The sequence below is a fragment of the Accipiter gentilis genome, chromosome 22 (assembly GCF_929443795.1).
Source record: "Accipiter gentilis chromosome 22, bAccGen1.1, whole genome shotgun sequence".
Lineage (NCBI taxonomy): Eukaryota > Metazoa > Chordata > Aves > Accipitriformes > Accipitridae > Astur > Astur gentilis.
This window is the reverse complement of record NC_064901.1, coordinates 21,543,817-21,569,044: the sequence shown is the minus strand read 5'-3', so window position 1 is coordinate 21,569,044 and position 25,228 is coordinate 21,543,817. Positions and strand designations below refer to the sequence as shown.

At 47.2% G+C, this 25,228-nt stretch overlaps 2 protein-coding genes across 5 annotated transcripts in view; one reads left to right on the top strand and one right to left on the bottom strand.

Moving 5' to 3' along the window:
- DDB2 (damage specific DNA binding protein 2) overlaps nucleotides 1-1,675 on the bottom strand; it is a 21,555-nt gene extending 19,880 nt beyond the window's left edge. Inside the window, exon 1 of the mRNA XM_049825862.1 lies at nucleotides 1,567-1,675. The gene's annotated coding sequence lies outside the window, so the exon portion shown is untranslated. The remainder of the gene's footprint in view (nucleotides 1-1,566) is intronic.
- PACSIN3 (protein kinase C and casein kinase substrate in neurons 3) lies at nucleotides 297-25,228 on the top strand. Of its 4 annotated transcripts, none has more exons than XM_049825864.1 (12): nucleotides 297-561; nucleotides 12,676-12,759; nucleotides 14,259-14,359; nucleotides 14,777-14,933; nucleotides 15,713-15,948; nucleotides 16,356-16,511; nucleotides 17,072-17,247; nucleotides 18,073-18,193; nucleotides 18,670-18,806; nucleotides 19,482-19,547; nucleotides 20,060-20,220; nucleotides 21,851-25,228. In XM_049825864.1, exons 3-12 carry the CDS (start codon nucleotides 14,306-14,308, stop codon nucleotides 21,964-21,966), a joined length of 1,380 nt encoding a protein of 459 aa, XP_049681821.1. In that variant the 5' UTR covers nucleotides 297-561; nucleotides 12,676-12,759; nucleotides 14,259-14,305; the 3' UTR covers nucleotides 21,967-25,228. The 4 variants fall into 4 exon arrangements, with proteins under 4 accessions (XP_049681821.1, XP_049681825.1, XP_049681823.1 ...); XM_049825866.1 differs by lacking the exon at nucleotides 297-561 and adding an exon at nucleotides 843-876; XM_049825867.1 differs by lacking the exon at nucleotides 297-561 and adding an exon at nucleotides 1,627-1,719.

Below are 25,228 nucleotides of genomic sequence, written 5' to 3'. Positions count from 1 at the left end.
TACAGCACACAAAATAACTAACTAAAAGCGAACTAAAGCCCCAAATCCGGTGGGCAACACTGAAAAAAAAGGCCAACTCGGGGTTGGCCCGAGCATCACCCGGACAGGCAGCTCCTCACAGGGCTGCCTCCCAGTGTCCCCCACTAATGGGGGGGGGGGGGGGGGGCGACTCGGCCGGGCACGGCAGGCCTCCCCCAGGGACTGGACAACCCCCAGCCCCCTCCCCGTAGAGGGGGAACCGCGGCGGGAGCCTGCGCTGCCCTCCCAGCCCGCCCCCCCCGGCCCCACCTGCCTGGGCAGAGCCCGCTCGGCGGCGGCGGCCGCCCGTTAATTGGATCAAAAAGCCCGGCGGAGCGGAGGGGGAGGCGGGAGTCTCGTCGGCGCTGCCCCACCGGCGTGCTCCGAAGGCACGGGCCGGGCGGAACTGCTGGAGGCGGGGCGGGAGCCCCCGTGTCCCGCGGCTGAAATAGGGGGAGGGCCCGGTTCGCTCCCAGCCCAGGTGGCCGCTGCCCGCCGAGACTCCCGCCGTGCCGAGCCGAGCCGAGCCGCGCCGCCTGCGAGGTAAGCGGCGGGGTCACCTCCGCCGGGGCTGCGGGCTCTGGGCTCTCGCCGCTGCTTGTCGGGACGCTTTTCGGACATGTTCCCCGTAGGGTGCCGGGGGGAGGTCCCGGCAGCAGAGCCCGACCCCGTCGCCCGCCGCCTCCCCGCGGCGGGCAGCGCGGTTCGGGAGGCGCTGGCAGCTGCGAGGGAAAAGTTTCCTCACGGAAAGGGGGCGGGTGGGGGAAGGCGGTGCCCGGGCCGGGCGCTGCCTGTGGGTAGAAGGGGATCGGGAGACGGCTCGCCGCGGTTCGGCTTGAGGCGGATGGGAGACCCCCGGTAGGGCGTGGGGGAGCGGCGGCGGGTCCCCGAGCCCCGGCAGGTTGTTCGCGGTGTGTGTGGGGGGGGGGGGGGACTGGGGGAAGCTCCCGGGAGAGCTCCGCGTCCCTCCGCGTTCCTTGCATCCCGGCCGCCGGCCTGACCTTCAGGAGGTGCCCCGCCGCCGGCCTCCCCGCAGCCGGCCTGCCGCCGCCCCGTCGCTGGGGGCTGCGGAGGCTTCCACACCCCCCACCCCCCCCCCCGCTTCCATCCCTCCCTCCCTCCGGAGCCAGCGCCTCCGCTCCGCGGCGGGGACAGGGGCCCCTTTGTGCCGGATCCGTGTTGAGCCGCTTCCCACTCTGAAACCGGAGCCGCGGGCGCTGTGGTGGTGGTGGGGGGGGGGGGGGGGGGGGAATAAAGCGGCTTCCCAGGACCCCCTGGGGGAAGGGGCCTCGCTGGGGCCCAGGCTCGGGGGGCTGCACCCTCTTGTCTTAGGGGGAACCGTGTTGTCGGTCTACGAGCCGGGGCTGCTGACGGGCGGAGTGAGGAGGACGGCAAACGGGACGGTCCTGGCCTTGCTCGTCCTTTTCTCCCTTCTGGCTGGCGGCAGCAGTCTTGGTGCGAGCGAGGGGAGAGCCGGGTTTGGGGAAGGCCAAAAGGGTGCTGCTTGTGGCGGTTGTCGCCTGGCCCCTGGCAGGCTGCTGGGGTTACCGTGTCCTCTCCGGCGCAGGGCAGGAAAAAGCTGATAAACACGAAGGGTATTAGTGGGCCTGAACATCCAGTGCTTGAGAAGACAGTCTATGATTTGTCACTGCGCGCGGGAGGAGGGATCCACGATCTCCGCAAAGCTATCGATAAGTCAAGGTAGCGTGGCCCAAACGCATTAACCAGTTTCACCACTTTCTGTGCCAACTATGTGTTCTTTGCTTGCTTCAGTTCTTCAGGCTTGCAGAAGGCTTGGGGGAGGTTAGCTGACCACCTCCAGACATTTGCTCCTGGCCCTAGGAAGTAGTCTGGCCTTTTCGTTCACTCTTTAACCCTCCTTAACCAACTGGTGTTCCCTACCCCCTGAAACAGGGGGTGAGCCTCTCTCCCCTTCAGATCAACCGCTGGTCTAATTCGCACAAAGGAATTTCTGATATGATGGTAATTGATTGCAGTACAGAACCCTAGCAGAGCCTCCCACTCCACCCTGGAATTCAAATGTCACTGAGAAGTCGCTAAGCCTTACGACGACTCAAGTCATTCTCGGTGCGTAATGGGAGCAGAATGCAGCGTGTGGGCTAAAATGACAGGGTCCAGATACTCCTCGCTCCAGGTGTGAGCTGGTCTCTGGGTGGAGTCGAAGTGGAGCTTCTCCCTGCGCATTGCATAACTGGGCACATTCTTTCGGGCAAGGATTCACCTTTCTGTGAAGTGCACAATGTACTCTGTGTGAGACAGAGTCTATTCTGCTTTGACAGTGTTTTGTGTTATTAATGGTATTTCACTGGAAGTTCCCTAAAATATTTACTAGATTGTCCTTCGAGTTGCAGCTTGGAACAGAATGAATGTGTGAGCAGGATCAGCTGCTTGCTGCCTTCCCTATTCTGTGCCTGCTGTATTGTATTGCTTTATTGGCGCTTTTTTGTTTGTTTCTTTTGACCCGAGTTTGAGCTTCTGTGGCTTGCCTGCACTTGTTCAAGTGAAGATTGTCTTCTTCTGAAGCTGTAAAAAGCAGTAACTTCAGCATGTCAGCTATGTATAGGCTTGAGAACAACTGCCCACCTGGAACTCCATTATCAAATGTCAGTGAGTGAATAAGGATTGTGTGTAACCAGACTGTGCCAAAATGCCGCAGGTCCTTGGCAGACTGTGTGCGTAACCAAGTCATAAAAGCCTGAAAATCTTATAGACCCAAATTAATTTCTTCACAGGACAATGAGTGGTGCTTTTACTCATTTTAGGTTATTGTGGATTATACAAGAGCTAGCCTGAATCTTCTGGGCTTTCCCTGGATGATCATGAGTCTCCAAAAAAAAATGTAAATAAATATATATGCACAGATATATCTTTTTAATTCAACAATATAGTGACCACAAAACTGTGAGAACATGGTCACTGCAGCAGGGGCAACATGAGCTTCTGTTAGAACTTGTATGATATCATGGAGCATGGCAAATACTGTATATTCTTTATTCTGGCCATCTTGAGGGCTGGAGATTATTCAGTTGTTGTTTGAACTATTTGGTCTGTGTCATGGCTGGCATCCAGAGATTGAACTGGGGACCTCAAAAGCTAAAAGTATCTGCCTGTAGCCTGAGTGGAAAAAGCTATGCTCTTGATCAGGGAGCATTAATAAACTGCCTCTATTTTTGCCATCAGCTGATCAGTGATGTGTGAATTTGGGCTGCTCTTGAGAGTTCATGGGGAAATGCCTAAACAATAGGAGAACTGTTTAAGCCCTTTGAGGGACTCTTATCTTTTTAAAACAGACTTTCTGATCAGGCAACCTATTTTATCGCTCGTTACTCAGCGTGATGGGTGTAGAGGGTACTGTGTGATGGGGAACTGTGTCAGATAGATTAAAAAAAAAAAACCAACAACCCTTAATATCTTAGTCTAAGGCCTTAGTGAGTGGGACAGAAAACAGTCACTACTGTATCTGGAAGTTTTCAGGAAGAATATGGGATTTTGCTCTTTGAAGAATAACAAAAGAACTTTGCATCCTTGGAGCAGTTAAGAAGCTGTTCAAGAGGTAGCTTTTTGCTGCTACCTTGCGGCATGGTGACCACTGTAACATCCAAATGCACTCTGACTGACTGGGCACAAGTTTTTCCGGCAGAACAAAGTGTAATGTCAATGCAAAAAGCCTGGTGCATCCTCTGCTGTAACTATCAAGCTTTGTTTCAGTGACTGGTACATAAGTTTCATGTTCCTTTAAGCTGAAATGTGGGCTGAAGCTGGGCACTGCTATACGACAATATGTGTGACTGGCATCCTAATCATATTTCAGCCTTCAGTGGTTTCTCCTCCCTATGAATGGCAGGATGGGAAGGAGCCTTTCAGACTTGTGGTAGTTAGAATTTGTGTGTTAAATCCAGTGGTTGTCACTAGGCATTGTAGTTTGTTGAAGAGGCATGTGAGAGATCTCCATGGTACCGGGGGCCTGGATCCAGAGGCATCAGGCTTGTGGGGGATTTTACACTCTCTTAGTAGGTGACTATGGTAGGACTCTGTTTATTGCAACCTGTCAGTAAATTTTTCCGGGCTAGAGGAGTTAGAATTGCTGCAGGCAGCCTGCAATAGTGTTAGCAACTCTTCAGCCTCCTCAGTCCTGACCATGCTATGAGCTTGCCCAAGCTGTGTCTCTTCTGTTTGCAGGAAGATATGGTACTTGCCTCCTGGGCTGTTGGGGACATGGTCAGTCTTTTCAGTCACCTATTGGTGATTGTCTGTTGGCAGCAACTTCTTCCTCTCCTTCAGTGTCCCTGCTGCTGAGCCAAACCTCTCCAGCTCCTGAGAGCGCTGAACTGTAGGAGCTGCAGCACTGCTGTGTAGAGCTCTGAAGTAGGCTCGCTGCCTTGTCTCTGACATGGGCAAGAAACTTTCATGGCGGATTAGGAGAAGATGCAGTATATTTCACTTCTTGAATGATTCTAGATATTTATTTTTTGCTTCTTGGTGTTTTCAGTCAGCTCTTCCTTGTACTAGGGCTGCTGACCTGTAGAAACCTGTGTGAAAGCCTGCTGTTGACTCCAGCAGGCTTCTACCCCAATGCAAGCAAAAAGCTAGGATCTTGAGCTGTGGGATAGGAGCTGCTTCAGGAAACCATTGGGGGGAAATAAAGCCCACTGAATTGCTCTGTTTGTGCTTTCATTTTCTAAAAAGCCTCCCAGTGTTCTTTCCTTGCGTGTCAGGTTGAGTCCCGAGGATCAGAAACTGAGATCATTGCTTTGGCCAACGGGCGGAGAAAGCAAATGACATTCCAGTGGTGCTGAACAGTTAAAATCTATTCTGTCATGTGTGCCCTTTGGGCTGACTGTTCCATTTGCTTGTGTTCTCCTGGAGTCTTGTGGATAACACCTGGAATATGAAGTACTTCATATTAATAGTCCTGTGCTTCAGCTTGAGATCCAAAAATTTATTTGAAGAGGCACTACTGGTACCAAAGAGCAGATTCTTTGCAGGTAGTATGAAAGTAGATAAAAGTTGCTCCATGACATACAGGATAATGAACTTCAAGAAGAATGTGTGAGGTATGAATATTTGTGGCACAGGCCAGTTCCTCATGGCTGCCCTACTTCAACCTTGTTATCTGTGTGTATCTCTTGGAAATAGGTCATAAAGGCATGTGAGTATCTTTAGGAATGGGGTGCCTACAAAGTGATTGAATCTGCCAAACTCTTCTTGAACCAGGAGGTGCTTAGAAGGGAATCTAAGTTCCTGAATGTTCTCTCCAATCCACAGAGCAAGCGATGCTTTCTTTTTACATGCCTGGTCCCATAAAAAGACTGGGCAAAATGACTCTGTGTACAAGCTGGTTTATAGTCCTGCTAGTTCATGTGGTACTGAAGTCTGCCTTACAGTTGCAGTTGTTCGTTATGTTGTTTAGATTTTCCTGCAAGGAAGCAATTGAGTAAACCTAGGTCTGATGAGAAAAGGTGAAAAAAGAGTCTTGCCATCAAAGTGGAGGAACTGACCACAATGTGGAACAGAAGCAATGGGTGCGATGCTTTACCTCATTTTTCTCCTTTAGTGCAAGAGATGTCCTAGCCCTCAATCATACCTTATTCAGCTCTTACTTCAAAAAGTTGGTTGTACTCCCTTCTACAGCCTGATTGGGACTCAAACTGTGCAGGGAACTGGATGAACTTCAGGAATGCCTTGATGGTGATCTTCTTTCAGGTTCTTTTCTGCATTATATGAATATTTGGGAAAAAAAGTATTCACATAATAAACACTTCTAGTTAATTGGCTTTTACCAGGTAAAACCAGAAACCTCTTTGATGCAACTAGAGATAAAGAAATGCAGTACTTGGAATTCACTGGCCATATAATTGCCACACAGTTGGTCTGAATGACAAAATACTTGCCAATGCTATCTCCCATTCCCCCTTCCTCAAAAGATAGCTAATGGAAAAGATAACTATTGGTAAAGTGAAGCCAGAAGCTGCAGAACTGCAGCTGGGTTAAAAAACCACCGTGACTCCCAAATGGGAGGAGGGGCTGAGAAGGCTGATTGGAGGCATCTGGCTACTGTGCAGTCCAGTGAAGCAAGAAACCACCAGAAGCTCAGTGTTAGAATGGAGCTAACTGGCTTGTGGCTCCTCTAAAGGTTGTTTGATTGCATTGATTGCAGTCTGCTTCCTTAAGACTTAATGCATTCAAGTAAACTTGATCCCTGCTCTGGGGGTTGCAAGGTGATTCAATCACAGAAGGAGAATATTCCATTGACAGGGACTTAACAGGAATTTGCTTGCCTTTTTTTTTTTTTTTTTTTTTTTTTTGGGGGGGGGGTGGTGGTGGTGGTGTCCCAAACACAGGAAACACCCCTGATCACCACCTTCCATTATTTCTCTCTTTGCTCAGGATTGAATGAGGCTGGGGCATCTTGTTCTGTTTGGATCACTGCTGTTTTTATGAAGATCTGAAGAAAACAAACTTCTTTACTCAAAGCCTGGTTGGAAGTGGGTGGACTGGCTCAGCCTGCTATTGCAATGAGTTACCTTTACTAAGTTATAGGCAACTGTGTTACGGGATGGACTATTGATCTTGTCTTGCCAGTCACTAAGTGCAGAAAAAACACAACCAGGTGAAATGTAGATTAAATCCTGGGAAAACTGTCTGCATTCAGTGCAGATTGAGACTGCTCAGAAGGGGTATAATAGCTTTGGCTGGTGCTTTAAACACCTGTTTATTAGTGATTTAGGGAGAAATAGCTTCCAGTTGTTTAGGGTCCCTTCTGACTAAGAGGGAAGTGCTGATTACATGTATTTGCTGGCAGGCTTGGTGTTTATTTACAGAGACTGATGCAGCAGGGTAGGAAGTACCCTGGGAAGTACCCAGCATGGAAGCAAGCAAGTGAAGTGACTCAGGGAGTGGGACAGTAGAGATTACAGGTTCTCAGCACCCATGTGGGTTAACCTTGCCCTGAGAAAGGGGTAAGACAGGGAGTGTGAGAACTGGGAAGTGGGCATGCTGACTAGTGTGTGGAACAGGAGCTATGTTATTCACAGGGCTATAAGAAAGTAGGCTGGTGTAGTGCTGTTCCTGGTAGCTTGCATGTGTGTCTTTTTATTAAGCTGACCACTGCTCATCTTTGTAGCTGCCTGTTAAATACATAGACACAGCATACATGTCAAGATTATTCCAGCAACCATCTTGAACGTACCAAATGAACGTGGCCTGTCGCCCTGTTAGAGTATGGTACCCCATGGTCCAGCACTGATTTCTTCCCTCATTTAACTCTGTGGATATTTGAGATGTTAATCAAATTTTTCATAGGAGGACCAACTGGGGAAAAAAACAACACAGACCTTGATAGTCCAATACATTCCTTCATTAACAGTTTCATATTGTTGTGTTAACCAGGATAGATCTGTGTTACTGTAATACTGAAGATCTCCTACATCATACTGGAAAAGAAAGCAGAATTTTTCCTTTTCTTGGTGAAACAATTTCTGCCTAGTAAAGCTGTGTCAGTCAGATATCTTAACCCTTAGATCAGCAGCGATGTATCGGTAGAAGCCTGTCCTGTAGCATTGGCCTCTGAGAACCTAACAGGGAATAGCTAATAAATGTGGAAAGTATTTCATTCTGATTGAACATTTTGAAAACAACTTGGGGTAATGCATAGGGGGATGTCTGTCTTCAGTATGTTAGCTTGGTCTGAATGTGAAAAAGACCAATATAAAGGTGCTGTGGTCTGAAATGAGAGAGTAATGAAGCAGCATGTAGACTCAAGAGGTCAGCCCTTTAAGTGGAACAGGATCTTGTCTGTATTTTAGTACTTTGGTATAATCATGGAGAATTTTGCTAGTGGACAGCCACATGATCTGTAGAGAATCATTGTCTGGGAAACAGGCTTCTGCTACAGGCTTGCACATAGCTGAAGTGACCTTTGTGTGTAGTTACTGTTCTGCCTGATGTCTCTCTGACCTCTCCCTGGCTGGAGAAATCAGCTGAAATCTTGCTTGAAACTGAATTGGCCGGCCCTGGCAGTCTTCAGTCCTTAGGGAGCGGCTGGGAAACACTGGCTCTTAGTCCCTTTCCCAGTCAGGTGACTCTACCAAGGGTGTGATCAACAGCAATAAGATAAATATCTCTAAGGGAAGTTTTGGAGGATCTTCATGGTACTTGGCATCTTCTCTAACTGTAGAGAAGAACTGGCCCCTCTTCAGAAAGTTGAGTACACCTTTAAATATCAGTTCTCCTATATAATAGCGGTGGAGAGCATGTTTACTGGGCATCATTACAGTCACTGGTTCAGACCTATTGGATGTGCACCTCCAGGGACGGTGAGGCTGGAAAGGACACCCTGTCCTATATCCCATTTTATTCTCTCTATCAGGGACCTTCCTAGCACCGCTGTACCAGCAGCAATCCAGTTCACTACACTGCTGGAGTCATGTGGAACCTCCTGGCTCCAGCTCTCTAGTTCCATTCTGACAAGTTAACGGAAAAAAAAAAAAAAGGTTTTACATATCTGTTGTTCTGTAAGGAGAGGGGGGCTGCCATCCTTTTGTGTATTTGGATTGTTCAGATTGAAACGTTTATCTGCAACCTACGCCAGAAGTGTCCTGCCGTGGAAACAATACTTTCACCACTGCCTGCTATATAGAAGAGTGACTCTGAGAATCAGGTGAATTGGCTGCAAAAATCTGACATTGCTGCCTTGTGGTGTTAGTTGTTGTCTTGAGGTGGAACTGAGTTAGTAGCAGCCCATTCTTGACTAAAATTCTTGCTTAAATTGGCTTTACCACCTACATAGAAATTGGTCCATAATAAAAATGTACCTCCACTAAAGCCTCAGTTACTATTACTAGATAAATATAAGTCAACTTGTTCCTACACGTGTCTGCATCCAGCATTTGCTGTTGCACTTGGGAAAGGGGAGACGAGTTGGGCGGAAGGCGTTGCCTGGTGCAGTGTACAAGCTCTCTTTCTGTGGATGCAACCTGCAGGGTTGCATGCACCAGCCCTTTGAGCATTTTTAGAGTTCAGAGGCTTGTTCTTGGCAAACTTGGGAAAACAGTTGCCTACAAGGAGTCTCAGGAGGCAGTCGAGCAATGCACAGAAGTGATGCCCTGGGCATTTGGAGGCTGGAAGTACTGGAGTGTGGTGTAGAGGGGAGAGGATCTCTCTGGTTTACCTGCCTTAGGGAAGGGTTTCTGAAGGGGGGAAGAGTGATTATTACTATTGGGTCTAGAATTTTTATTTGTGGATCAGGACCCTATTGTACTCATGTTGTGCAAACGTGAAACAAAAAGGCATACTTTGTAGTGTGTTGCCAGATTCACACATGTTTTGAAAGAGAAGGTTTTAGCCTGACACCTTGGTCTGAGGGCAGGGATCTGTGGTCAAAGATGTGGGTCTGACTGGAGCAGGGGTGAGATTAACAACATGGTTAAAGGTGGAAACAGCTCTGCTGTGACAAGCCCTTTGACATTTCCCTTAGTGGAGCTCAGTACCAGTGAGGCAGTTGTGAGCCACTCTACCTTTCTGCAGCTAAAGACCAAGAGCCATTTTTTGATAACTTAATAGGGAGTTGATAGCAGGTGTGACTTAATAACTATGTTGGTCATAAGTGAGAGGAGGTATTTGGGAGAAGGAGGGGAGTACCTTTTCTAATGGTACTAGCAGAAAGCATTGTAGCTCTACAGAAATCTGATATGCATAGTTCAGTTCATCTACCTGATGTTGCTGGTTGTAGTGGTGTCTGTGATGCCCTCATCCATAATCCTGTGAAGGTGTGAAGTGAATAGAGATGCAGTCACTCTCTCCTTCCTTCTTCAGAGAGCTTGTCTTGCAGGAGCTGCAGTGAGGTCTCAAGTAGCTCTTAACTGTGAGAGCTGAAAGAGGAAGGCAGGAAGGTAGGGATAAACATTCCTTTGCTCTGCAAATACAATTTGCTAGATCGCTTCCTCCTAGAAGAGGTGGCAGTGGCATCAGAAGGAGTCTTGTATGTGGTGCTGACCCACATATAACTCTAGGTGACCCAATATAACTCCAGCTATATTGCTAATACTGTACAGGCTCTCCCAGCCCTCCTGAATCATGTAGTGGCTCTTGCTATATCACGCTGTCCACATGGTAGCCCTGTCATTTCTACTTTGCTGTACAACAACCTCTGGGCTTTGGGATATATAACTTATGTATTTGTTCTTCCTGGCAAATTCAGGTTTTCCCTGGTCTCAAGGTCTTGGTGGCTCACAAGACATGCAGTGTTTCAGGAATAACTAGGCATGAAGGGGTGGAGTGGCAATCTATTTGCTCTTCTAGGGTTCAGGGTGACAGCAGCAGCTGTTCTTCAGCCCCTGTGTGCAGTACTAAGTACCTTCCCTATGTCTGTATGCAGATCCAATTTGATCTGCTGACTGACATGGGCTCATGGAGTATGTGAAGTCCAGAAAAAGCCTGGCAGAAAAGGGTCCTCCTTGTTCTTTGACCTTTTTGCTCCTACCAGGCTAGATTTTTTTCTGGACTTCTATAAAGTCTATACAACTGCTATGGAAATATGTACTTGACTGGCTGCTACTCAGGTCATGGAGATTAGCCTGTAGAAATATTATACTACTTTACTGTATTCTCCCACCTAGCTACTGTGCTGATGACTACAGTATAGCCTTAAGCTGTGGGATACTTTCCCACATGATACTGTGGATGCTGAAAACTTATGTGGGTTCAAAAGCAGACTGGAGAAATTAGTGGAAGAGAAATCCATTGAGTGTTACTAAATTCATAGGTGCTACAACCAGCTCAGGAAGTTCCTGTCAACAAATGGTTAGAGGCTTGGAGAGCATGCAGGGAGGCATCATGTATGCTTGCTCTGTTCTCAAAGCAAGGGAAGGTATCTGCTTTTGGCTGCTGTCTACAAGAGGCTATGAGAACCCTTAGTCTGATCCAGCACAGCTACTATTATATTTCAGAGCCTGTTGATCTTAGTGATAGTAAATCCAGTTATCCAGGTTTGTAACTCCTGAGAAAACAAGTATGTATAGCTCAAATTCTAATGTGCGAACTGCAGAAAGAATGGATTCATGGCTTTTTTTAATATGTTTGGGTTTTGCTTGACTGTCCCTCAAATGAACAAGCACACTCTGACACACAACAGCCTTCCACATTTACCCCCAAATTCTAGCACTGTGTAGTCAGCCTGAATTGGAAACCAGAGATGGAAGGCATGTTTGTGATTCATTGCTTCCTGATAAAGTGGGGATGGGGGTGTGGTGTGGAAAAAGTGATACACCCTTCATGTGTCATACCTAATTGATCTGTCTCATCAGGAGAAAGAAAGAAAGAAAGGGTCTGAGGCAGTTTTAAGTATACTTAACTGTTCATGAAGGTTTTTTTTAATCTTAGCAATTTCAGGAATTTGTAGTCTGGTTTTACTGGGGACCACTGGGAAGTCTTAGAAGGTTTATGATGAGCTGTAACCTTTTATCCCGTGACCTGGATCATGCAAAAGTGTCTCAACTCTTCTCCCCCGCCCCGTTCCTCACCAAAGGGCCCTAGTTTGATTGCAATAACCCACTCCACTTTTCTTTACTTTTCATCTTTTCCTACCTTCTTTCATTCCTTCTCAAAAATTTCTTAATGTCTGGCTAAAAATCTCACTTCCAGGTTTTGCAGTTTCTGCTCTTGGCTGTATTAACTCAGTTGCCTTAATCTTCCAGCCTCAGGCAAGTGGATATTGGTGACAGAGAAGGCTTTTTTGCTTGTCTGTTTTTTAAATAAATGGACTTTTGACATTGAAGTAAATCTTCAGGGAAGTGAATGTGAGGTAAACAAAAATGCCTCTTTCTGCCCTTGCTTCCCTTAGCCTCTGCAGGCCTTTTACTTCCCTTTCCTCTGTGGAAAGTTGATGACAGTTACCTATACCATAATGGCAGAATAAAGTATTTCTGAGAATGTGATGAAGACAGCTCACAGAACCAAGGGACAAAAAAGCTTTGCTGGTAGAGAGCCACATCCTAACAGGGCAGTGCTAGGTGCTCTGCTACTAAAAGGACTCCAGGCTTCTAGACCAGAATACGCATTCTTGTGAGGTTCTCTTTTCTTTTGTTTAAGTGTAGAGTTATCAAGTCCTTTGTCTTGTATGTAAATCCCCTTCATCTTTAGTAAAGAGGGACTGCAGAAAGTGTATGTGTGTGTCCTTCCCTTTTTCTCCCAAAGCCAGCTATGTGTAAAAGTACGTGCAGCAGTGTGTGGAGGAGGCGGTGGGTTTTGCTAAACTGGACACTGTACAGTGATGGGGGGACTAGGCCCCACGTACGGTGCCTGGGCAGTGTGTTTATTTTAGGCCTTTCTGGCCCAAGCTGTTCCCTTTGCTCAGCTGTTGTGATGCTACCTTTCCCGAACAGTACTGTCATGCCGCCCCAGTGTTTCTATTTTAACTCTCTCTCAGGCTAGATCTTGTGACACAAGGATTTGGCATCCCTGCTACGTGTTGGAACGTGACACCTGGAGGCACAGTGGCTGCAGCTGCTATATCAGAGGGTGTCCCTCCTAGGAGCTGGCAGAAGGGGGACACCCCTAGGAGTGTGATGCATCAGAACCGGCAGCATCCCTGCAAAGTAGCGCCAAGTGTCTAACCATGTCCATCTCTGTCTCCTCCAGTCTTTTTCACAGAGTTTGAAGAGCTTGGGACATACTTGCCTGCTGCCCACTGCTCCTCTGTGGCATCTCGCTTTCAGCTTTCAGGTATGTAGTTACTGGGGATAAGAGTAGAGCTGTGTGCCCTGGAGGCACATAAGATAGCTTTGCAGCCTACTGACAAATGGTGGGGAGGCAGGACAGGGACAGCTGGTGGCATGGGTGGAGGTATTCTTCAGGTTTCAAGGTTCGTGCAGCTGAGTGTCATGTCCCATTTAACAACTTGCTTCAGTGACTGGAGTTCAGCACTTTCAGCCTTCTGGAGAAACCCAGAGGAACGGCATTGATGTACTTCTGACGTTCTGGATGGGATGAGACTGGGAAACAGAGCCAAGCTGTTTCCAGAAGTGTAGGAAATACCTGCACTCTATGTTGGGGTGCTTCACGGCGTGGCTCATGCCACTGAGAAGGATTTGTAGGAGGTGGGAGATGTGGACTCGACCTAATCTTCTTCATCTCTGCTGTGTGCTCTGTGGGCTGGCAAAATGAGCAGATACCTCTCTGGGGTGTGAGGGAAGCTTTTTATAACTAGGAATGTGCAAGAGGAGAAGTGGCAGCAAAGGACATCTATGCTGCGTTAACCTAGGCTTGCCTAGAATGGAGCGGGTTTGTGTGCGAGTGACTGGGCTTGGCCCTTTTTCCATTACTCCCTCTCTTCCTGCACAAGAGTAACGCTGAGCCTCTCTCCCCCCAAGGAATTCATAGTGTTGCACCATGTCACAAACAAACTGGCAGCACAGACTAGCACAGGAGAATGGGCAAAAGTTCTGAGACAACAGAGATGAGATGAACCTTTTACCTTCTAGCCTAGATTTTGAGCCTAATGCAGTGAGAGAGTTGAGTGTAATGAAAACACCAGCTCTACTGGGATGTTTCTAAGGAAGCAGTGCTGCTGGGTAACTGGCATGTGTGCTGCAGTGCCATTTGGCTGGGTATGCCCCAGCATGTTTCTGTAGTTCTGCTCAAGCCCAGCTCAGCTGGTGGGCAGTTTATAGTGCTCCTCCTCATTCAAGACATGCCTGCCCGCTGACTGCTCAGCCTTGTTTTCTCCAGCCAGTTGTTGTAATCCCGTAATCCTGAGTCATACTGGGAAGCTGGAGTCATCTCCATTGACAGAAGACTTATTTGAAGGTCTTTCAAGGCAAACTTCAAATAGCTTTAGCTACCTCAGTTTATGTAGCTTTTGCTACCCTCTTGAGGACCTTGGTTAAGAAAGGAATCTCTGCAGATGTGTTTGGTGCTGCTGAAGGGTGTTGGATTCACTATTTGTACAGCTGAGGTTTGGCAAGATTGTCTTCTACAACATCCTTTCCCAATGTGCTACAGGCCTGCCAAGGAGGCCATCTGTCTGCAGGGTGGGAGGAGGCAGGTTCAGTCCTGGGCATCCCTGCTGGATCTAGCCATCTGCTGCTGGAGGCGCAGTGATGCCAGTACTTGCCTGCAGGGCAGTAAGTTGGGCTTCTCCAGCTCCAAAAGTCATGGAGAACTGTGCTCTCTGCAAAGGCTCATCCAGTGCTATGTTAGAAATCACTTTTCTCTCTTCTCAGCTTAACTGAAATCTGCAAAAATTCTCTGCTGCAAGAAAACGGGGGTGATGTCATCAGAAGATGATGCTGGCGGGGAGGCTCCTGGGGGCAGTTTCTGGGAGGTAAGGAAGGATAATTGGAGTGTGAGGGAGGAATGTCTTCTCACCTCCCACCAGTGGAATTAGGGGGTTGAGTTTCAGGTTCCTGGGTGACATGCTGCTCTTGGGAAGTGGAAGGGAGGAACTGTGGGGAGGTTCAGTGACATGCTGTGTGTTACTGTAGGGAGGAGGTGACCCTTTCCTCCACAGATGCTCTGGAGTGAGAGTTCCTTGTTCAGCTGACACTGATCTGAGCTGTGAGAGGCATGCAAAGCATCTCAGCTTCTTCCCTCCACTGCTGTGCCTACCTGAGAGAGTGCCAGAGCTGCCTTCAGAAGGGCCTGTGCTCCCTCCCCATGCAATGATTGACCTGCTGCTGTCTGTTCTGAAGGAACATGAAAGTCAATACAGTATAAAGGATGATGTTGTGTAAAATTTCAGGCTGGAAACTACAGGCGGACAGTGAAGCGTGTGGATGATGGGTACCGGCTCTGCAATGACTTAATCTCCTGCTTCCAGGAGCGAGCCAAGATAGAGAAGAACTATGCCCAGCAGCTAACAGAGTGGTCCCGTAAATGGAGGACCAATGTGGAGAAAGGTAAAGTTGCCAGGTTGGACTGGGAAGAGGAAGCAATCATTGCACTCTCTTCCTTGAGTGCTGTCTCTTACTGAGGTGACACTGTTTCCTTGGGGGACAGGCTTCTCCAGGAATGAGGTGACTTTCTTGGGTGTCTTTTTTTTTCTTTTTTGTGTGCATCTGTTTTTGTAGCCAGTCCTCTGATTTGCTGAGAGGTGTTCTCTGCGTTATCAGCTGTTACAAAAAGATAATCTATTTGTTTAGTTTGGCAAGTCCTTGGGCAGTCCAAGTCTTAAATCAAGCTGCAGACCTCCCCTTTTAAGGATGGCTTGGCTGTCTCTCCTTCTCCCCCAGTCAGAGAATAACTACTAATGCTGTGATTTAGTGACAGTGGGCTCAAACTGATAGCATCTCATAAAGTAATGGGAAACAGTGAGACAGATGCCCCAAAGGACCTCCTGTCTGTGAAGCAGAAGCTTAGTCTCAGTCATGAACTAGTGTTGCTATCTGTCCTGAAGCTCAGGCCAGAACTGTGAAGAGAATTTTCTACAGAAACCTTCTCCTAGCTGGCACCATCTGGGACAGCTAAGGCTGCCCAAAAGAAATGCCCGTCTAGGCAGCTGTAACAGCCAGTCTAGATGCTGCCTGTTGGTAGTGTGTGGAGACCAGTCAATGCTGACTTGTGTGATGGGGGAGAGTTAAGGAAGTGACTCCATACTGATGTGTGTAGGAGGAAAAGAATCTGCATTCCCTTCTGTGGGCAGGAGGTGTAAGAGCCTCTCTGGTGCTTGTTCCTGCAGGTCCACAGTACGGTACTCTGGAGAAGGCCTGGCATGCCTTTCTGACAGCTGCAGACAAACTGAGTGAAATTCACTTAGATGTCCGGAACCATCTGGCTGGTGAAGACTCAGATAAGATCAAGGCCTGGCAGAAGGAGGCCTACCACAAGCAGATGATTGGAGGCTTCAAGGAGACAAAGGAGGCAGAGGATGGGTTCCGCAAGGCCCAGAAACCCTGGGTGAAGAAGATGAAAGACGTAAGTAAAGTGTGAATAGGGAAGGAGTGATAAGGGCAGTCGAGCTGGCTGCCTGATTCTGAGAGCCACTGCGCAAAGTGGGTTTAGTCACAGTAGCAGAGGATGTCAGAAAGGGAGGGATGTCTTGATGGTCTCTTGTTCTTGGTGGTTTTGTAGCTTCCTTCCCATGTGGGAAGGCTCTGGTTACAGGCTCTGTATTCCTGCACAGCAGGCGAGCACTGAAAAAGAGATCATTCGGAGGTACCTCTTCCCTTTGGAACATGGTTTACTAAATGCCAAATTGGCATTCCTATTAGGTTGACCTGAAACAATTGCTGCTGACTGTAACAAATGTTAACATGCCCTCTCTGAGTAATGGAGATCAACGTGGTCAGGATCATGGCTTTCTTTGCATCTTCCTCCTACAGGTAGAGACTTCCAAGAAAAACTACCATGCAGCCCGGAAGGAGGAGAAAACAGCCCAAACAAGGGAGAACCATGCCAAGGCAGACTCATCTGTCTCACAGGAACAATTACGCAAGTTGCAGGAGCGTGTAGAGAAGTGCGCTCAGGAGGCTGAGAAGGTGAGTGTGTGTTACATGGATGTGGGTCACAAGGATATTCCTCTTGAGGAAAAAGCACTGGTTATAATGTTGCTCAGTGAAATGGCTCCTTGCTGAAGCCTGTAAGAAGGTGTGACATCCCATTGTCTGAGGTGTTAGGAAGTTAGACTGAGACTTCAGTAACTTAAGACTAAGGTCTCTCTATCTTTGGTGTTGGGTAAGATCTAACTTATAAGTAAATTAATAAAATAAAAAAAAAGTAGGGGATTTGGTGCAGGCGGTGGGAGCTACAGAGCTGAAGACTTGGCTACCAAAAGTGGCTGGTTTGCCTGCCCACAAGAGTGAAAATGTGGAAGGTCCTCTGTGGAAGAGAGTGGTAAGGAAGAACAAGGAACTTGCAAGAATACTAGAAGAACAATGGACTGGGACACCAGCTGTGGGATTTCTTCTTTCTGTGGTGTACTTGTTCAGCAGTGCAGGGGGAAAAAACTTGTCAGTCCCAAGCCAGAGCAGGGGGAGTGTCACTGGTTTGACATCAAGGCAACACATCTCACCATTGCTGTCCTCCTGGGTTGATACAGTGCAAGGATCAATATGAGAAGATGCTGGAAGAGCTGAACCGCTACAATCCCCGCTACATGGAAGACATGGAGCAAGTGTTTGAGGGCTGTCAGGAAGCAGAGCGCAAGCGATTGTGCTTCTTTAAGGAGATGTTCCTGAATCTGCACCAGCATCTCAACCTCTCCACCAGTGAAAGGTACCAGCCCTGACACAGGAGGGAATTCTGCCAGCCTGGGGTGCCCTGGGCTCTGGGGAGGGGTGTCAGTTCTGGTGTCTGTGAAAGGGAGCTGCTTGCTTGCATCTCCCAGGTCTTGCTCCTTCCCCTTTCAAGTGTGTCTTAGAACTGGCATTTTGTCCCTTTAGACTGACCAGTGCTGGTGTGTCTGATCTTGGACAGTGTCAGGCTCCCCAGAGAGGATTATTTCTGCCTCTGAAGCCTTCCTCTTCCGCTACTGTCTAGTACTGTCCTGTGGGTGTGTTTCTATTCTATGAAATGCCTCCATGTTGCTATATGTAATCCCAGTCTGAGGAATGCAGCTCTGTTGCCTTCTAGTATCTATAACTGTTACACCTGTACACCCTGAGTAAAGAGACCTGTTGTGAGATAATGGTAACAGTAAGTTGCCCTTAAGTAGGGGTTACACAGGGGAAATAGGTGCAGCCAAAAATCTTCTGTGCTCCTATACTTTTAAGGTGGAGGCAACAAATCTGAGCCACCTCCCTGTCTGTGTAAGAATGTGCCAGGCTCTTTCAATGCTCACTTGATGAGCTGTGCTGAGAGCTAGCAGATGTTAGCGACTGCTGCACCAAACAAGCCTGTCCTGTTTGCTAGGCTGACCCTTCTGTAAGGGTGGCTCTGTTTTCCTAGGGCTGAACCAGTTGCTGCTCTAGCATCCTTAATCCTGTGGGACTTTGGATGCTTTGTAATTGTGCATGAGGTTATGTTCTTCCTTCCTGCTTGGCTTTTGGGAAACTGCTGAGGGACTTGGTTACTGGTGATTTTGTCTGTTCCTGGTCATAGCTTTCATGCGTTGTATCGAGATCTCTACCAAGTCATCATGGCTGCAGACAACCAGGAGGATCTGAAGTGGTGGCGCAATACTCATGGACCAGGCATGGCGATGAATTGGCCTCAGTTTGAGGTGATGTAGCATTCTAGAGTTTATTACTACTATTTCCAAACATTTAGCTGCTTTACTGAAATTGGTGGATTGCTAGTCTTGTGTTGGAAAGACCATGTCTTTGCTTGGCAGGCTCAGGATGTTAGGCTCTTCCAAAATTTTTTTGTTGTCTTGTAAGCTCTCTGGTGCCCAAAGGTTGCCCATGCAACCCTGCCAAACTGCAAATACTCCAGCCATCCAGCTGCAAGGTCAAAGAATAGGAGCTGGTGCTGAGGGCCCTGGGATGAGTTCCTGTTATAATTTTTGCACAGCCCCTCTTGTTGCACCTTGGGATTCAACAGGAGAGAGCCTGCTGTGCCAGCAAGGCCATTTGGCTGATCAGCCTAGCCACAACTGAAGTATGACCTGGTGTTTTGTCCTTCTGTATTAGTCAGAAAAGATGCACAGAGCTTTTGTATCCAAGTGGCTTGATGGTATTACTGCTTTTCCCGGAACAGGAATGGTCCCTTGAAACACAGCGGGCAATTACCAAGAAGGAGAAGAGTGGCAAGATGGCTGACGACGTCACACTGACGAGCATTTTGCCTACACGGGATGGTGTTGTCTCACAGACCCCTCTGCAGACAAGGCAAAGGTAAGGGCTGAAGTCCAGGATACATCAAGTTAGGAAAAGTACAGTCCTGCCTAGGGTCACAAATGAGTTGGATTGATAGGAGTGATGTTTTCCTTAACTTCCTGTCTCTTGCCTGTGGCCTTGCCCATGCCACTCTTCCAGAGACAGGGTAGATAAAGGGGTTTAGGGTAGCTGCTTTTTTGCCGCCCCCCCCCCCCCCCCCCCCCCCCGCCCCGGTATGTACTGCCTCACAAGGTGCCTGCCTTGTAAAAATCCTTCTAGTGGTAAGATTTAGCCTGGTCAGACTAATGCTGTGTGATATTTTGGCATGCATTTCCCCAATTCTTCCTTCCAGTCAGGGTGATGAGAGTTGGGAACTGGCAGCTTTGCCAGTTAGCTATACTGTTTCCTAAATGCAGGCACCAGATTTTTATTTTTTTTACTACTCCCTGGCATGGTGCTGACTACTACCTGACAAGTCTGGGTGTAGCTGCTTCCCTTGCCAGGAAGCAATCTGGAGAATAGGGAGAGGCTGAAGAGACTCATGTCCTACAGTTCCAGTAGTATCCTGCTTTAAAAGGTGAACTCTAGCCTAAATGAACTGGGCAGAAAAGAATTGCGATATAGAGATGTCTCAAGGCCATTACTGTATTTCACAGTCTATTGGATTCAGGGGCCCTATTTGCCAATCTACAGGTTTTCTTACCAAGAGGAGCAGAACAGCCTCTTCTATGACAGCCTGAGGGCACCCACCCACATGAAGTTAGTACAGAACATAGCCACTTCAGGGGTTTTTGGGTTCCAGGTGCCTATCCTCTGCTGCTCTTCCCCTCTGCTCTTGTTCCTGACTTGGAAAACAGCATTCCAGACATCTCTTTGGGATGGGAGGCATGGCTTTTCCCGTCTGTCTTATTCTTGGCTGGAATAACTCTGGACATAGCTGGGCTCTCCAGTTAGGACTGGCCTTCCTTGTGTGAGAGGGTCTGCTAGAGTAGGATGGGTCATGAAGAATGTGCATGTGTGAAAATACTTTGAGAAAGAGTTACCCTCCTGGCCCTCAGGGCTCTAATGCTGGGATGCTTTCAACCATATCTAGTATCTCCTAGGATCCCTCTTCCCTGTTCATCCTCACTTGGCTGTTGGGCCTCTTGCATCTTCTTCTATAGCACAGCAGTCTCGGGGGGAGTCAGGGTGGTGCATGATTCAGGAGGAGGTGGGTGAGAGATGAGTCTACTAACAACCTTCTTGCCCCCTCTCTCCCTCCACATACAAAGCGGAGGGAAGGAAGATATTTCAGAGTGGTCAGACGAGGACACTCCCAAGAAGTGCCTGGATGCCAACGGGCATGAGGAGGACATAAAGGTACCAGGTGTACGGGTACGAGCGCTGTATGATTACACGGGACAGGAAGCTGATGAGCTGAGCTTTAAAGCAGGTACAGAAGCACTAATCTCTTACTAACCTTTTGATGTCCTCACTCAGGCTGACTGAATGATGGAAACAGTCTTTAAGAACTGGATGTCCCCTTGAAAAACTGATACTTATTCTTCTTCCCCTGACCTGACCCATTGCCAGCTCCTCTGAGGTGGATGATACACTGGGAAGTCCAAATTGTTCTAGACTAAGGGACAGTGAGGCCACATAAAAAGAGACTGCCTAGGCCTTGGTCACAGGGTAGGGTGAGCAGACCCCAAGTGGTAAAACAGATCCTTCCTGCCTCCTAAGGCATTTATTCTGCATTGTATCTTGAGACTTTATTAAATGCTCCTCCCTTGTGCCATTGATACAAAAATTATATAGGTGGTCTGGATTGTCCTTTGATGTAACCAGAAGATAAATGTTTTGGGAGAAAGCTCAGCTGACTGACATGCACTACTGAAAGCAGAGTTCAACTGACAAAAAACAGCTGTGCAAACTGTTGCTCAAAATGGGTATCTTGAGAGTAGAGATCCTGGCTCACAGCAGAGGATTGAGTGAGAGAGAATGCTGGAGCAAACAGACCCTTCCCCTTTTCTTCCTTCAGTTAAATTTAGTTTGCATGTGACATCTTCTCCAGCTCCAAGAGGACATCTGGATCTTGAGAGTGTATCTTATCTTGCTTGTTTTGAGTCTTACATGGTATCTCTGTGCTATACATGTCCAAAATACACCTGTTTTTAAAAGGCACTGAAGTCCTTCAGTAGCAGGGGCTTGTGCCTGAGGCCAGTATCTATGCTGCAGCATTACCATACTGGTAAACTTCCTAACACTAACTTGTTGCTTTAAAATATCGTACAATATGCATGCTCTAGAACTTGACTCTTTGCTCTCTCTTTCCACCCAGCAGCTATAATGAGGCATGACTGGTTCCTTTAGTCATCCCCTTTTTGAATCTGCTCTGTGCAACATGTACCAGTAGGGCTTAAGCTTAACAGCAGATGATGTTCTTTTCTGAGCCTCTGCCAGTGTGGGGTGTGCCTATTGATGCAGTCAGACCTCCCTCTCTGGCAATAGTATGACCTTGTACTGGTAGAGAAGGGGACCTTTCTGCCCTTTCCCAAAGTAGATGTGGAAATGTTAAAAGCCTTTCCTGGTCATAGTCTGAGAAATGAGTTGATTCTATGCTTTGCTGGCCAAACCAGACACTCCCATCATGGCATAGTCATTTTGGGTCCTAACAGCCAGAGCTTAGCAGCCTCTTACATTTCCTTCCCACCTTGCTACAGAGGAGCCACTAAGAAAGAAATCTCTTGAGATTGTTCTGATCTGTCTGGCTTTAAGCATGTTCCTCTAGGGGGGAGGAAAGCAGGCAGAAGTACAGGGCACAAAAATATTTCTGATGTTGAACAGCAGAAGTGAAGGTCTGTCTCCAAGTTCCTTGGCCTAGGGGATGGTACTGAGAACAGATACTGAAGAGGTCAGTAACTCTGGCTTTAAAATGCAGTATGATACAGAATGTGATAAGGGGAGAAAAGTGTGGTGATTCAGACCAATAGGTCTTGCTTTTTATCAACTCTTCTGAGGCAGGGAAAAATGCCATGCTACCTTTCTCAAGGCTGCTTCCTAATGACTGTTTTTACTTTTAGGTGAAGAACTAATGAAGATTAGTGAGGAAGATGAGCAGGGCTGGTGCAAGGGCCGGCTTCTCACCGGCCAAGTTGGACTCTATCCTGCTAACTATGTTGAGAAGGTTGGATCATGATTGCTACTGCCCTGCTAGAGTCTCACAGCCATACCAGCATCTCATGCAGAGGTCACTGGGTCACTGCTGGCCCCAATCTACCTTTGCAGCATATCTAGCAACTTCTGGACTTTGAGGGCACGTATTCCATGTAACTAATGCTTCATTTTAAATGCCTAGACCTGTAGGGATTTTCTAATAAATAAACAAGGATGAGTAAAGACTTCTCTGACTGTGAGCACTATAGGAGTGCAGAAGGGAACAGATCTTCCTGATGTGCACTCAGTGAAAGAGATAAGTGACACATGCAACTCTTCAAAACAGAGAAGGCAGACTTCCTTGGCTTCAATGCACATGCATCCATAGGGTGGTGGGGTCTGCCCTCCCCCCAGGCTTCCTGTTCAGGGAAGTTTGGATGTGCAGGGTAATAGGGAACTTCTAGTATTGCTTCCCCTTTTTGGCTCAATCAAGCTGACTGGCAGAAATCTATTTATTCTCCCCCATCTTTCAGAAGTTTTCAGTATCATTCACCTGCAGGCTTGTTGGCTCCCCTGTTAAGGCAGCTGGTATAAGTGATACTGCTCCAACAGCCTGGATATACCTTCCCACTGCCCTCAGATTTATTGAGCTAACACCAGGAATGAATTACAGTAGAGCTTGGGGACAGGAGAAAGAGGCTTCTATCTTGCATGATGTGGCTGTTCAGGTTAACAAGTCATGAACAGAACTAAACTATCTGGCAGCAGGTCGGAGTTGACTGAACATTCCTTGAGCTAGAAATGGGCCTTGACGCACACTGAAAGCTGGTATTAACAAAAAGAGTGACATTCCAGTACTGTTCTGCTTAGGACCCCTAAATGCACTATTATGTGTTGGGGTTTCTAATGCTTCTAGATTGTTTTGGCTATACCTCTCTTCTTCATGAACACTGCACAGCAGAGACCCTCTTTTTCCTTCTCCTACATATTCTTGACTTACACGTGCTAGAAGTGCACTCCCTGCTTTGCCAAAGACCCCCACACTGTGATTAAAGGGTAGCAGAGTGTGGAAGCTACCTACTGGCTGGCACAACATTAGCTACAGATGGAAAATTCTTCTTCTGGTCCTGAATTGCTGCAGGTGTACTTATGCCCAGTTGCTAAGTGCCATTCAGCAGGGAGGACCTATCAGACCTCTGTCTAGCCTGTCTTTCTGTCCTTGAAAGCCTCTGAGGCTGCTGAGACAAAGCGGGGTCCTGATCCTAGTGCTCTGCATATTCAAACATGAGGAATGATGGACATGTTCCATAAACCCAAGAGCTTGAGGGAACAAACACCCCAAAAGCTACCATTTTTGGAAAACCAAAGAAAAATAAACAATTCTTTTAAAATGGTATACTTACTACATCTGCTTGAAACTTGTTGAGAGGCATGGTGAGTTTGTAGTAGCCTGCTGTAGTGAAATTCTTATTCTGGGTTAGCACATGTGAGGAACTTGGTTAAGTCAGACTCAGAAAACTCAGTCAAGCCTCCACCAGCCACACTGGGGTGAACTGCTTCAGAGTGGTTTGGAAAAGGGGTAATACAGATAAAGAAGTCTGAAGTCATAGGAGACCATTTGGGATTAAATGACCACAGAATTAACACCAGCTAGTTGAACCAAAATGGATGTTTAACAAGTGTAGACTGAAAAAGAGGTAGGGATGGACAGATTAAAACACTGCTGACTTACGAAAGATAAAGCATCACAACCATCTTGTTGCCTGCCTGCCAGACAGAGCAGAAGTTAAACTTTTTACAGCACACTGGATGCCTTGAAATGTAGTCTGTCACGGACAAAGAGATCTGAGACTAATGCTGTTTAGTGCTTTTGTGAGACCACAGAAATGCATCAGCTGTTGAGAGGTCTTGCTCAAAGTATCCCTAGCATTGTACTTTATGAATGGGGGGAGAAGGGTGCAAACCAAAAGAACAAGGGAAAAGCATTTTGTTCTGAATCAGTAATGTCCTTTCTCAAGAAAAGAAAAAGTATTCCCAAAAGGCAGTTAAAGATCTAAGCAACAGACATTTAAACCACCTGGATTTAGCTATGAATTTACCTATTATTCTAGGTCCAATATTTGAAGAAACCTCTAAGCTTATGCCATGTAATCAGAAGTGTTGGTGTATAAGTACTTGGATTTATTTAAAGATCTAGTCTCTGCTTTCAGTAGTATGTCCTAGGGAAAGTATCATCAGTGTTGTACAGTAACTGCAAGTGTTCCGCTTGCTGACCCACAACTGAGTGATTTGTTGTTGCTTTGTCCTAACACACATGAATGTGAAGAGAGCGTGTTTGCCAGGCTTGTGAGATAACAGAGACAAAAACGGTCAGGGATAAAATTACCTGAAATGTGCTATAATGAATACTGAAACTTACCTGGATATTTTCAAACACTAATGCTAGCCTTTTGTGTAAGGTCAAAAAATTGTAGAAGGGAGTTATGAAGGATAACATGGAGGCTTGACTTCAATTCTTCTTCAGCGTTCTAGTCAGGCTATAATTAGGGATGGAGTGAGGTGTGGCCAGAACCTGCTATGAGGACAGAAATGTCCAGCAGACAGGACCTCTGATTACAGTACAAACAACCTGAAATTCCGCAGGACAAAGTCTGAACAGACTTGTTTGTCCTAGGAAAACACGACCACCTGATCATAATGAGCTGCTTGAAGGCTTCCAGAAATAGTGACATACTGCAGCTTATGTGAACAAGTCCCCTAAAGGAATATTTGCACATCAGAAATTCCTGCCAAGAGCTGAAGTAATGGACAGGAGACAACGCACTGAGAACGAAGAATTGCTTGGCTGGACTGTACCTCATAAATTTTGGCATGGCACTTAGTCCAGGCTACCCAAAACCAAATGGATTAGTAAAAGAGAGCCTTTGTAGTAAAGAACCATCCACAGAGGAAAAAAAAACCCAAACGCATCTAATGATCTTGTATTAAACTAATAGCTCTGCCTGGAGACACAGTTTTCCATAGAAGCAAATGCGGTTTTGTTAACCACAAAGGCTGTAGTTGAAATTTGTCATCCATGCCAAAAGTTTTGTGTGTGAACAGAGAGATGCACACATGAATTAATTGCTGTGCCTGAATTCCAGAAGGCCAGCAAAGTCTATTCTTCCCCCATAGCTTCTGTAAAAACATACAGATGCGCCTCTGTGCCTTATGGGCAACAGTGGAAACATTATCTACTCATATTTTATTTTTTTAATAAAGCCACTCCTTGTGGAAAGCTTGTATACATCTGTGGTTGGTAGATA